This window comes from Eurypyga helias, unplaced genomic scaffold, assembly GCF_000690775.1.
Source record: "Eurypyga helias isolate BGI_N326 unplaced genomic scaffold, ASM69077v1 scaffold28112, whole genome shotgun sequence".
NCBI classification, from domain to species: domain Eukaryota; kingdom Metazoa; phylum Chordata; class Aves; order Eurypygiformes; family Eurypygidae; genus Eurypyga; species Eurypyga helias.
The window spans coordinates 81,589-94,437 of NW_010235701.1; the positions used below are offsets into that span (position 1 = coordinate 81,589).

The window sequence follows — 12,849 nt, forward strand, 5'->3', positions numbered from 1 at the left end:
CGTTTAGGAAAGCACTTCTTCCAAGGAGACTGTGCTGACACAGTCCTTGTCATAAATAGAGACCCCAGTTTTGGGGAGGTGAGTGACTGACCACAGGGAGTTTGAAGCCCAACTTTGGTGAATGTTTTTTTTTCACTCAGCCAATCTGTTGTTGCGTATAAACAGAATTTGATGTCTAGTTCACAAGCATCTCATACTAATGTGGTGTCTCCTTTATGGGCAAAAATACAGATTTATTTTTTAAATCTCAGCTTTAACTGATAGCTTTATGAAAAGCATTAGGGAGACAAAACCAGTTGGTACAAATTAGGCTGGTTGAGCCAGTGTGACCTCTTAGGCAGGAACTTGCTGACCACCATTTCGTAGCACACTGTGTTTTTTAGAACAGCAAAACACCACGGAAATGTTAGCAGAATAGGAAAGCGCCTTTCCGGCAGCCCCTGCTGATATCAGCGGGCCCTTCTTATTGTACACTAGAGTCGAAATCTTTTGGACTCTGCATCATTGACTTCTGGTTTATATTCGACTTGCTTTAGCAGAACATTTGCATATGTGGAAGCTATTTTTATTTTGCCCACCTCTTCAATCGCTGAAAAAATGCCACCTCATGTAGGGCGAAGTGTAGCACTTCCTTGGGCTTGGAGTGAGAGTGTGAGGGAGGGAGAAGCTTTCTTAGGGTGAAGCACTGGTTCAGAGAGACTGAAGAAAAATCTTGAATGGAAGACGTGTCTGTCCGTGCTCCACAGAAGCTCTTTTCAGGAGTTTCTGCCATTCTGGACTAAAAGCTTTGCTGATGCATGTCCAGAGCAGGTCTGCTTTCACATGCCGTGGCAGGGATTATTTGATGCAAGCAGGGGTACATATTAATCTGCTGGTTATGACAATAGTGGGAGATGTGTTGCATGTGATTTTCCTTAAAAAGAAGACTGCTAATTCTGTAAATATTTTTAATAGTTAGTAATTTTAGCAGTATAATTATTTGGGTTGTTATTAAACTGCAAATGTATTGGAAATGCTGACCTATATGGCAACAATTAATGCTGATCTGGCTGTCGGTTTATTCTGTTAATTGTTCTGAACTCAAAAAAAGAACTTGAACCCAGCAGTAATTGAGATACTTTGGTACATATTTTAATTATTTTTTTAGGCATAGGAGATTCTTGATCTGCTATCAACTCCTGCTAAATGAAGTCAAATATGGGCTAGATTTGTAGTAAAACTTTTTGTGTTTCCTGGTCACTTTGAGTGTGCACCCTGAGCAAGGGCTTGGACGTAAGAGTTGTGGAGAATCCTGCTGTGAATATGTTCTGGTTCGTTTGTGTAGGAGGGCCAGCATGAAGTTTATGTCTGTTCCTAAATGCCTCAGTTCACCATGTGAAGTTTTTTTACTCATCCATCTTCAGGAGCAGGTGCAGACCCTGCATCTGCTGAAATGTTTCCCAGGTTCAGAACACTGTGAGGCTGTATTAATATTTTCAGAATAATTGAAAGGCGTGTTATTTCACTCGAATAATTAATGGCATATTGTAAATGATGATGCTGAAAGCAATGAGCTAAGGAAGAATATTCCAGTAAGTATTTTAATGTTTTTCCAGCTGAATATCAGGCTCTTTGCAGCAGTGGAACGGGCATGACTGCAGGAGGAAATGGTAAGCTCACCTAATGTAATTCAGTCAATAGCAGATCTGGCTAAAAGTGATACCCTTGATTTGTTAGACATGCTGGTGGGGATGGAGGCAAGATGTGCTGGCAGTAGAGAGGGAAAATCATTTGGAAAGGAGGGATGATCATGCTTTGGAGAGTGATGCTGTCTGGAAACGCCATGAATCAGGAGATACAGGGGGTTATTAGTACATGTGTCTCTCTAAATGTAAGACCCCAGTTTAAATATCCCAGTTCTTAGCTACATTTGCAAGTCTCTTAAATGTCTGTGGGCTGGAGATGGTCTTAAATCAGTGTGAAAGGGATACTGTTTTCCCTTGAATATTTGTGAATGTTTAGGTGTGAATTCCCTAATCATAACTACATGGTCATGAACATGGAGCAGCCAGTGTTAGTCATATTGAAAATACATCTTTTTCTAGTTTGGAGGATTAACACTCACAACCCTCAACTTCTGACTCTTTTATTTTGTTTGGATTTTTTAACCTTCATCTAGATATTAATGAGTGCTTACTGGATACCGATCTCTGTCCAAATGGAAGGTGTGAGAATCTGCATGGGACATACAAATGTCTTTGTAACCCTGGCTACGAAGTGGATTCAACTGGGAAAAACTGCATTGGTATGAAATGTCCCATTTTTCATGTTGAAGTTTGATGTTTGTCTTTATCCTCCGTCACCTTTTGTTTTTTTCAGTGTTTCATTAGATCCTCTAACTGCTCTTCTGATCGTTCTGGATGTTTCTGCTAACTTCTTGTTTTAATTTCAGTGCTTTGCAATGCTCATAAAATCCTCCACTGTGGGGCTGTAAGGGACTGTTGCCATCAGTGACTCAAATCACTGGCAACCAGGCAATAAACATCCAGTTCAGTTAAGTCCACTGAAAAATGTTTCTCAGAATCAAAAGAAGCCAGATCCTACAATTACAATGCACCACAGGAGGGATCTAGGATCACCAGTGTGCTAGGTGCCTCCAAAAACAGAGGATTGAGGTAGAACTCCCAACTGATCATAAGAAGATAAGCCTCCTGTATGCTCAGAAGGCTTACGTGGTTTCTCTCAACTCCGACTTTGGGGGAAAATACCCTTTCAACTTTCAGAAAGAGCCATTGGTTTAACTGTGTTAGGTGTACTGGCCAGACACAGGAAAATTTATTGTCATTGGAAGCACCAGCAGAATCTGATGGCATGGTGTCTCTAGCTTGGGCTGATTTCCTGTGCTGTACAAGTGAAAAAAATCTAAAGCCAAGTTTTTCATCACTGAAAAGGTGAAATAAATTCTTCTTGCTCCTTAGAGGTGACCAGTGGAAGCACAGTGGCATGGGACATAAAGAATTCAAATAAATAGCAATGCAGTCTCTTCTCACACTGTCTGGGGTGTGAGATGCCTGAAGGCTCCTGTTGCGAATTTTATTTCTGGCGATTCTCTTGTTCCATTGCACGGTCCCATCGAAAGCCCATAACTTAAACCCCTTTAGACTCCTTTCTTCCACTCCTGCATCAGTGCATCGTTCCAGACTTCCTTTGCAGAACTGATTAGAAATTTCTTCTGGCTTCCTGTTAAAATTTGTGATCATTTTGCTACCAGTTGATGTTGTACTAATATTATCATTTGACTTAGCACCATGTCAGCACTTTTCCCCGCAGTTTTTATAAAGCGTCATCATATCCTTTCTCAAACTCTGTTGGCTTAAACTATCCAAATCCACACTTTCAGTCTTTTCATAAAAGCAGGGAGTGCAGGCTTCTCTTGAACGTGTCCGGTCTGACCAGTATGCAGTCTTCTGATGAGAAGTGTCTTGTATAGTGGTGCCAGCAATTCTCCATTGCCCTTAGGAATATGCTGCCTAAAGTGATTCTGGAGTGCAGTAGTCTTTTCTCAAATACACATTATACTTTGGGATCAAAGTCAACCTCTAATTGGGTGTCACATCTGGAGTTTTCTCGATAGCCTTAAACTGATGAGTTTGGTTTATGGCATGTTATTGTTATTGGTCCCTAATTGCAAAGTTTTGAACGTTAATGATTATATTTCATCTTATTTCTCTCATTCACATTGTCAAGATGAATTTAGGCTTGCATAATTCTCTGTATTGGTAATAACTTCCAGCTTAGTGTTGTTTACAGTTTTTGATCCCATTCATTTTTTAATTTTGCATCGCAATGAATATTTTATAGTACCATTCCCAAGACTGATCCCTGAAAGGCACTGCTAATATCCTCTCTCCATTGAGATTACTCCCCTTTTTAATATACCCTACTGTAAATTGTCCTTCAGCCAGCTCTGGAACCACCTAAAGTTCTCAAATTCCTTCCTGTTATCTCCAGCTTACATAATAATTTTATTTGGGTTCTGTATTCTCTACTTAAACCTAAATAGCTTAAGTCATCTGTGTTATCCCAGTCTAAACTATCCACTATCTTATTTTTCATAAAAATAAGAGCTGATCTATATTTGATAAAAATCATGCTGTAATTCATCCCATTTTCCCATTTGCTTCTTTGGCTTTAATTATCCACGTCCCATTTCAGTCTCTACCCATAGCTTATGGCATCCCTTCTCTCCATCCATCTGTGAGTTTTCCAGCTGCTCCCCAGCCCACCCTGTTGCAGCCCACATCCATGCTCCATCACAGCTGTTTCCCATTCTTCCATAATGTTCCACCTGGCCCTCTCTCAATTTTTCTGAACTCCTGTGACGCTTCCCACACGGTCTGTTTTATTCTGCAAATCTCCTGCTTTTCCTAGCACTTTTGCTGTTCCCAGCTGCTGCGCTGACCCTCTGAGTCTTCCCAACTTCTCTCAACACTTTCTGAGGCCTCTCTGGCTTAGCCAATTGTTCCTGTCTGCTCTCGGGGTCTCCTGGTCTTCACCTGCCATTCATGGCCCGTTGCCACCTTCTTGCAACTTCTAATGACCACAGCTCTTCCAGAGATTTCCTAAGGGCTCTCGAAATTCAGCACTAGCATTTCTATTTAAATTTTTCACCTCTGAAGCAAGTGTAGACTTACATTGGCCTTGTTAACCATAATATCCAACACAGCTCAGAGCCAGCTTTGAAAAAATGGTGACTTAAAGACCAGGATGACCAGCAAACCTTTTCAAACCAACCTTCTGCTCATTTCTTTCATGACGGTGGGGGCTGCTGTGCAGGGAACCAGATGCTGGATAGACCTATTCCACAATATAAGCAAGAGAAAAGTGCGGTTCCCAGCTTTATTTTGAACCATGGTGTGGCTGTTGCATATTATGAATATGTGTAGAAAGGAGGTACAAGCTCTTATAAAACCAAAGCAGCCTGCTAAAGAATAAAGCTCAGGAAAAAGTCAACAAAACTATAAAGAGAAGGGTGTTTTGTATGGGGTTTTTTCCTCCCCTATTAAAAAAAAAAAAAACACAAAAACAAAAACAAAAAAAACCCCACCAAAATTAGGATGTTAATTTTTCTCTAGGTAACATTTGTGTGGTTTGAATTCATATAACTATTACAATTTACATTATTTTAATGATAGTCTTAATGAAGAAGGAAGGTGCAGTAAGTGATATCTTTAGCGTTTGTTTATTTGGAATAGTCATTTCCATTTGAACTAATTCCAAGCCTGTTGTCTACTAAAAGAATGTAGAAATCTTTTTAGTGTCTTTTAAAATCCATGCAAATTGTGTGTATTTTCTCTCTCTCCCCTTTGTATACTTCTTCTCTCCATGTACACAAAATCTAATGAGAAGTGGCTGTTGGGAGGGCAATTCTAGCCTGACTTCCATTCCAGAAATGTTTTCTTTCTTAAAAAGTTCTTGATTTTCATTACAGACATTGATGAATGTGCGCTGAACATGCTGCTTTGTGACAATGGGCAATGCAGAAATACCCCTGGAAGTTTCACCTGCACCTGTCCAAAAGGATTTGTATACACTCCTGACCTAAAGACGTGTGAAGGTAATTGGGAATCCTCCATTTCATCCGAGTTTTATTTGTTTAGGTTGTCCTCAGATTGCGACAGAAATATTCTGAACCTTGATCAGGGTATAATGTGTAGAACTGAAAAAAACCCATGGAGAAATTAAATGGGGAAGTAAGGGAACGAGGAGAGACAAGGCCAAACCGAAAGCATTAGATAACCTCATGGAATAGCCTGTATTAGGCCTGTACTAGCACTCTCCTTATTGACTGCTCCCAGTGGGCCCACACTGTGCCCAAGGTGAGGAAAACTTGAGAAGAACTGAGTTTTACAAATCTGTTCTCTTGTGTGGACAGCAGAGCCAGGCAGCTCGTAGTTTGAACCCTTTTTGATCCACAGACGGGATGTGTATCCGATCATTTAGACCACACACTCCGTCCCCACAAAGCAAGGCAGTAGCTGGATATCCCTGAAAACATGAGATGCTGCTTCCATGTTCAATGCATTCATGTGTGTGTGTGCCTTTAGGACACATGCATTAGTCTGTTGTGAATAGTTTCATAGTAGAAAAACAGAGTATCAGGAAAACTGGTCATGAGGAAAGCTTCTCCCATTTTTCCCTAAGCTGAAAAAGGCCATATGTATTTTTGTTAACGCTTCCAGGCACTAACGGCAGTGTGTTTCTCTTCTAGATATTGATGAGTGCGAATCTAACCCCTGCGTTAACGGGGTGTGCAAAAACACGCCAGGCTCTTTCGCTTGTGAATGTTCTCCTGAAAGTACTTTGGATACAACTAGAACCATCTGCATAGGTATTTATATATTCTTCTGAAGATTTTATGTCTGACAGTTGAAAATGTCCAGTGATTACAAATGCTGTACACCAAGTTCAGGAAATATTTGAAAATAACTTCATAAAGTTATTTTAGATAACTTTATAAACTTATTTTAGGTAACTTTAGATATTTTAGATAAATTTAGTGGAAAATGTTAGAGAAACAAGGTTAAGAAAGTGTTTTCACCATTGCTGTGGGTACATAAAGTGTGACTAGCGTTGGGGTGCATGGTGTGCTTCTGTGTCAAACCTGAGAGAGAGATGAAATGTTTTTGTAACAATACAGAAATGCTAAGACTATGTCAGCTCTATGCTTACCCACTTCATTCCTCCTGCAAGAAGGGTGGGCATGTTCTTGGCAAGATCTGCTCTCAGGAAAGGGCAGTTTTCTCTTTGAGATGAAGCATGAGTAAGTTGTGCACAGTCCAGACCAGCTCAAGAGCGGCCACAGACAGTGCTGTGACTCAGATACTTTATGGACTCAATAATTTCTTCCCTTACCTCTTCTGGAGGGACAGTAATTTACAGCTGCTGCCTAGTCAGTGAGCAAAACTGTGGAGCTATAGCTCTGTCTGATCCTTAGCTATCTCCTGCCATTCCCTGTATGGGAAGATCAGATATTCAGGCTGGGGAACCTAATAGATTAATGGAAGATGTAGGAAGGGTTCGTATCTACGCCATTCTAGAAAGGGTTCATATCTCTGCCATTCTTCTGCACGTGCCTCTGGGCGGACTCATAATACATACAATGACTCAGATCTTGAAGGGTGTTGAGATATTCCCTGTTAAGGTCAATAAGCATCGACTAGGATTTGCAAGGGCTCTGTGCTGGAATGATTTCAGGCTATAGTCCAGCACAGAGAAGGATAAATTCAGAGCTTTTAATATAAATTTGAATCTGACGTGGTAAGTTGTAATGAAAGGATGATTCTTTTTCATGGTTAACTTCAAGCGTGTTTGCAAACATATTGCTGTATAATGCTAAACAATCTGCATGACAATACGTTGGGTTTTTTCCCAAACAGAAACTGTTAAGGGTACCTGTTGGCAGAACATCGTGGATGGAAGATGTGAAATAAATATCAACGGAGCAACTCTGAAGTCCCAGTGCTGTTCCTCACTAGGTGCTGCTTGGGGAAGCCCGTGTACACCATGTGAACGAGGTAACGCTGTTCATTTTCCTGGGGAACATGAAGGGAGACGTTTTACACGGGCAGGGAGTGACAGGGCAAGGGGTAACGGGTTTAAACTGAAAGTGGGGAGATTTAGATTGGACATCAGGAAGAAGTTCTTCCTGGAGAGGGTGAGGAGGCACTGGGACAGGTTGCCCAGAGAAGCTGTGGATGCCCCATCCCTGGAAGTGTCCAAGGCCAGGCTGGATGAGGCTTGGAGCAACCTGGTCGAGTGGAAGGTGTCCCTGCCCATGGCAGGGGGGTTGGAACTGGATGATCTTTGATCTTTAAGGTCCCTTCCAAGCCAAACCGCTGTGTGATTCTATGATTTTTCCTATTCTGATCCAGATTGTTGTCACAGGAGTTTGGGCACAGGCTAGACAAACAGCTTCACTTGTTCTGTTCCCATGCACTAATTCCTTATAAAGCCTGTAAAAGAGAAGTCTTAATATTTGAGAGGTAGCATGTAGCTATAGAATGTTCTAACTCTGGACTTTATAGTAAACATTTTACAAGTTTAAATTCTGAAGGGAAGGGACCACACCTAGAGTCTGTAACTTGCAACATTACATTAGCATGGTTTGTCATAATTAGTGATCTAGAGTTCCTAACCATTTAGCATGTTCCCCAGAGGCCTCAAGAAAATGTTTGTAACAAATGGATCTTTGGTGTGGTAATGGAGAGAGGAGAGGGAGTAGCCCTTGTTATTATACTCTGTAGATTAACTGATGACCTAGAGAATCATACGGTTGATCGAGAAATAGGTTGAGGTCTCTGCATATTCTCTTGATAATTAGACTGAACTGGGGGATGAGCTGGGAACCCGGGGATGAGCTGATGAATGCAGAAATGTGTGTGGCTTGTTATTTCTATATGCTGAAAGCTGCTAGTTTGCTCAAATCTTTAGTTAAATTCATCCTGTATATCTAAGCAGAATTCATCCTCATCCATCCGTGGTAAATGGGGCTGTAATGTGCTGTGATCAAGTTAAATGAATCAATTGGTTTGAATGAAGCAGGAATAAGATAACCACTTTTGGTTTAGCTAGCTAAGACACATGGGAAGCAAAAGAGGATAATGGCTGACCCTCTGTACAGTTTATGTAGTTGCCCCGTCTTCTCTCTGTATTATTTCAGAGAATACTGCGGTACTGTCTAAGCACTCAGACTTCTCGTAGCAATAAACTCGAGAAAATATTTCACATGATCAGTTTTACACAATAAGTTAATGGTGAGTTCGGGACTGTAGCATTCTAAAAGTTCACTTTTGTTTGTTTTACAGACCCGATATGTCAAAAGGGATATTCAAGAATAAGAGGAACATTGTGTGAAGGTATTTATTGTTGCCTTAACATAAATCAGAGTCTGAATGAAAAAAATGCCAGTGTTTTGATTTAAGTGGTTAATTTAGCATAGAGGAACACTATGCCAAATTCTTACCTCGTGTAGTTCTATCGACTTTATTAGAGTTATGTCAGGGATGAATTTAGTTTCAGTTTGTTTAACATTCCTGCGTACTCACAGTTTATCTCAAAGTACACACTTGCAAATACAGTGTCTACCAGTATAAGGGGATGGTTCTCTCTCTTCAAATACTGTTAACTGAATAACCTATTTGGGCAAAGTATGCATCTTATATATGCTATAAAACACGGCGTTATTGATACAGGGCTATGACAAGCCAGTACTGTGCTTTAGAAAAAGTATTTTTAAAGACTGTATTTCACATGAAAGGTTTTTTTTGGGTTTTTTTCCTTAACCTTGGCTTTCTTCCATTCAGCATTATATGAAATCAGACACATTCCAAAGCATAGATTCATTAAAAAATACTTCTTATTAAAAAAAGGCACCAGGACACAGTTAAACTTTGTTAAAGAAAAGGTTAAATATTTTTTGAAATATGTAGCTTTTTTGCTTGGTATGAGATGACTCTATACTGTTCTGTGAGAATTGAAGGTCCCACCCTATTTCATCTTCATTTGAATTGATTTGAACCCCTGGAAAAGTACTGCATAGTTCCATAATATGCAGAAGCTCAGAGAGTCTCAAACTGCTGTGGGTCATCCTGACTGACAACATCTGACATGACACTGCAGTTAAAATATGTTTTAAAAATTACTCCCATATGGAGCTTCCATAAAGAAACATTGTTTTTTCCCTGAACAAAAAATAAAATATAACAAAAAAAAAAAAGAAGAAAAAGAGGAACACCCTCACACATATTCTTTGCTTTCCAAATGATGACTGAATACCTTGGCACGCCTGTGCTGCAGACCCACTGTACATAACTTATCTGACCTCAGCAACACTTTCTGGAGTGTGTAAGTGAAGGGGGGGGGGGGAAAAAGCAGCCCCACCTATCCCTCTTCACAAGGAAAGTCTTAGAACATTTTCAGCGCTGCTGGAATGGAAAGTTTATCCTTCCAAGATGTAGACATAACTGTTTTCAGCATTTCCTTTACCAGCACTTCGGATTACATCTATTACATGCTTCAATCTTTCTCATTTCAGTGGGACCTGGATAGCCCCAGTTTTTTCAGGACAGTTTCTCCTGCTTTTAACATACTGAAGCCGTATTTGGGTTTCAACCAATGTAAGCATTTTGCAAGACAGGAGAAGATCTCTAGGAAATTTACTGGCAAGTGAGAGACAGGACAAGGGAGTAAGTTCAGTTCCCAAAAGGTGATACTCAGTTCTCCCGTACACAGCCCATGTAAAATGAGTAATGGACCTTGTGCAAGGAAATAAGCAAACTATAAACTGGCAGTGTGCCTCCAGTTTACGGGTGAGCCCTGGAGCTGTCAGCTGGAATATTGCTTACAGGCCAGGAACTGTGTTCCAGTGGTTTCTAGTAGTCGACTGGCTTTACTTCCTGCCTTCCTGTCAATATGGGCCTTTTATTTACAATATCTGTTTGAGGGCAGAGACCACTGATGTCCACCCCATGTTTATCATCCCCCATGGCTACATGTGGTTTGAGAGCCTCTTCACACCAGGAATTTTGTCTGGAGGCCTAGCGAGTCCAGCCACCCACTTCTTGGTTACTCTACAGATGAATGTTCAGCTACAGATTATTAGAGTCATTCCCTTCTAATTTCTTGCTCTTATCCTCTCTTGTCTTAAAAAATGCCATGCTTCATCTTGGGCCATATTTAATGCTGGAGGCTTTTTCCTTAAGGCAGTTGTGAAGCATATGCTTTCCACAAAGGACACGGGTTGGAGTACCACCATTAGGTTACAAAACATTTATTTATGCCCAGGCCAAGCTAACACAGTTAATCAAATTAACCTTACCCAAAAGTGCTAAATTTGCCACTTAAATATAGAAGTATAATCTTTACCTAATGAAGTTTATGTGCAATTATAAGGAGTTTATTTTAATCTATATGAAGTTACTAATTGCTGGCATGGTCATAGGGCTGAATTTCAAACGGTGCTGTAGTTTCCAGACATGCAGAGGTGTGCCTGATAAGACACGAACATAAAAATACTATAGTTTAAAAAAAAAACCCCAAAACCACATTAAAAAATACAGCATAACTTAACCTTGTTGGAATAATGCATAATCTCATTGTGCACTTACCTTTGTCTTTCTTTGCCCATTTGCTTCAAAAATCTGGCCTGCAGTGAGTATGAAAATTGACATAATTTTTAAATGCCCCTCCCTTTTTTTGTTACTTTTGAGTTTGATTTCAATAGATGCAGGAATAGCAAAAAGCAACATGTATTATTTCTAATCATCAGCAGTTTTCTGTTAATTAATTGATTCTGGATGACTTGCATATGAAATACTAAATATTTGGAATTTTGTCAGGCCATGTAAACTGCTGTGGTTTTGTATTTCATCCTAAAAACCAAACATTAGAACGTTCATATTTTTTCTGATTTACTCATGTTTAGCATGCTAGTGATTACTTTTATTTACCTTTTTTTGGGGAATAGATGTAAATGAATGTGAGGTGTTTCCTGGAGTCTGTACAAACGGGCAGTGTGTCAATACCTTGGGATCGTTTGTTTGCCAGTGCCCCAATGGAATGACTTTAGATGCTTCTGGACGAACATGTCTTGGTAGGTATTAATTCCATTAACAGGTCTACTGGTGAAGAGCAAATCTATGTGGTGAGAAATGTTTGCAGTGCATGTTTTCTTACAAGTTTTTGTCCACATAAGTAATTGTCAAATGGAATCACTCAGGGACACAAACTTAGTTCAGCTGGAATATGAGCAGATTCCAATGGTAGCAGCCAAAGCCCATCACCTTCTGCAAGCTGGTGAAGAGCATTGATTTAGTTCCAGGTTATTCATCTGACAATCCCTGCAGATCATTTGTGCTCCTAGCACTCTTCATCCGTAGCCCCACTGAAATCACCAAGGCTGGAAGTGTTGTGGGCTGGGACTCAGGTGTCTGAGGAGGGATGTGGTGTTCCCAGCCACACCGTGCACCTTAATGGAGGGTGCAACAGAATATTGAAGTTCTGTGTGCTGTCTATCCACAGCACCTTTGTCGCTTTACGACAATAAATGCCTACGATTTGTCACAGAACAGGGTAATTAACTGTAGTAATTAAAAGGCCTTATGTAGGTATGGCAAGCTGGAATGCTTAAAATCCTCTTCTGATCCAAAATTTACTTCAAGTCTGCAGCACTATTTTTCACAACGGTGCTTTAAACTTACTTCAACTCTTACTTTCTGAGTTTAGCATTAATATTTTGCTGTTAGAAATTATGTGCTGTGCTTGGTACGCTCCTCTGAGTCCACAAAAACGTGGAGCAAACTATCCTGTGAAGAAAGGGACTCTGGAAAAAGATTCCTCTGCCGTGAACTAAATGTTCTCTTTCTCTCTCAACATACTGTTCAATTGCCCAACAGACATTCGCCTGGAGAGTTGCTACCTGCAGCACGAGGATGAGCAATGCACCGCCCAGATACCAGGCCGACACCGAATGGATGCTTGCTGCTGTTCAGTGGGGGCAGCCTGGGGCTTTGAGTGCGAGGAGTGCCCTCTGAAGGGATCACCGGAATTTGATGCCCTTTGTCCAAGAGGATCTGGGTTCTCTACAAAGATAGAGATAACTGGGAAGCCTTTCTCTAAAGGTACGTAACCTGTATGCGGGTCACGGCCAGCAAATCCTGCTGGCTTTTCCTTTTGCTCTTCCTTTGGAGAATTCCTGTGGGTTTGAAGATTTCCTGATAGTCAGGCACTTCACTCAACTTAAGGCACATTTGAAAATCCAGTTAGATTTCATGGAAATCAAGGCCAGAATAAAAAAATAAATAAATAAAT

General features: G+C 40.5%; 1 protein-coding gene across 1 annotated transcript in view; it reads left to right on the plus strand.

Annotated features, from left to right (window-relative positions):
* LOC104506047 (fibrillin-1-like) overlaps positions 1 to 12,659 on the plus strand; it is a gene marked incomplete at both ends in the record, with an annotated part of 80,272 nt that extends 67,613 nt beyond the window's left edge. Inside the window, 8 exons of the mRNA XM_010146853.1 lie at positions 1,596 to 1,649; positions 2,159 to 2,284; positions 5,471 to 5,596; positions 6,251 to 6,370; positions 7,419 to 7,556; positions 8,847 to 8,897; positions 11,507 to 11,632; positions 12,435 to 12,659. Coding sequence (XP_010145155.1) covers positions 1,596 to 1,649; positions 2,159 to 2,284; positions 5,471 to 5,596; positions 6,251 to 6,370; positions 7,419 to 7,556; positions 8,847 to 8,897; positions 11,507 to 11,632; positions 12,435 to 12,659 — 966 coding nt within the window. The remainder of the gene's footprint in view (positions 1 to 1,595; positions 1,650 to 2,158; positions 2,285 to 5,470; positions 5,597 to 6,250; positions 6,371 to 7,418; positions 7,557 to 8,846; positions 8,898 to 11,506; positions 11,633 to 12,434) is intronic.
* Between the last annotated feature and the right edge of the window lie 190 nt (positions 12,660 to 12,849).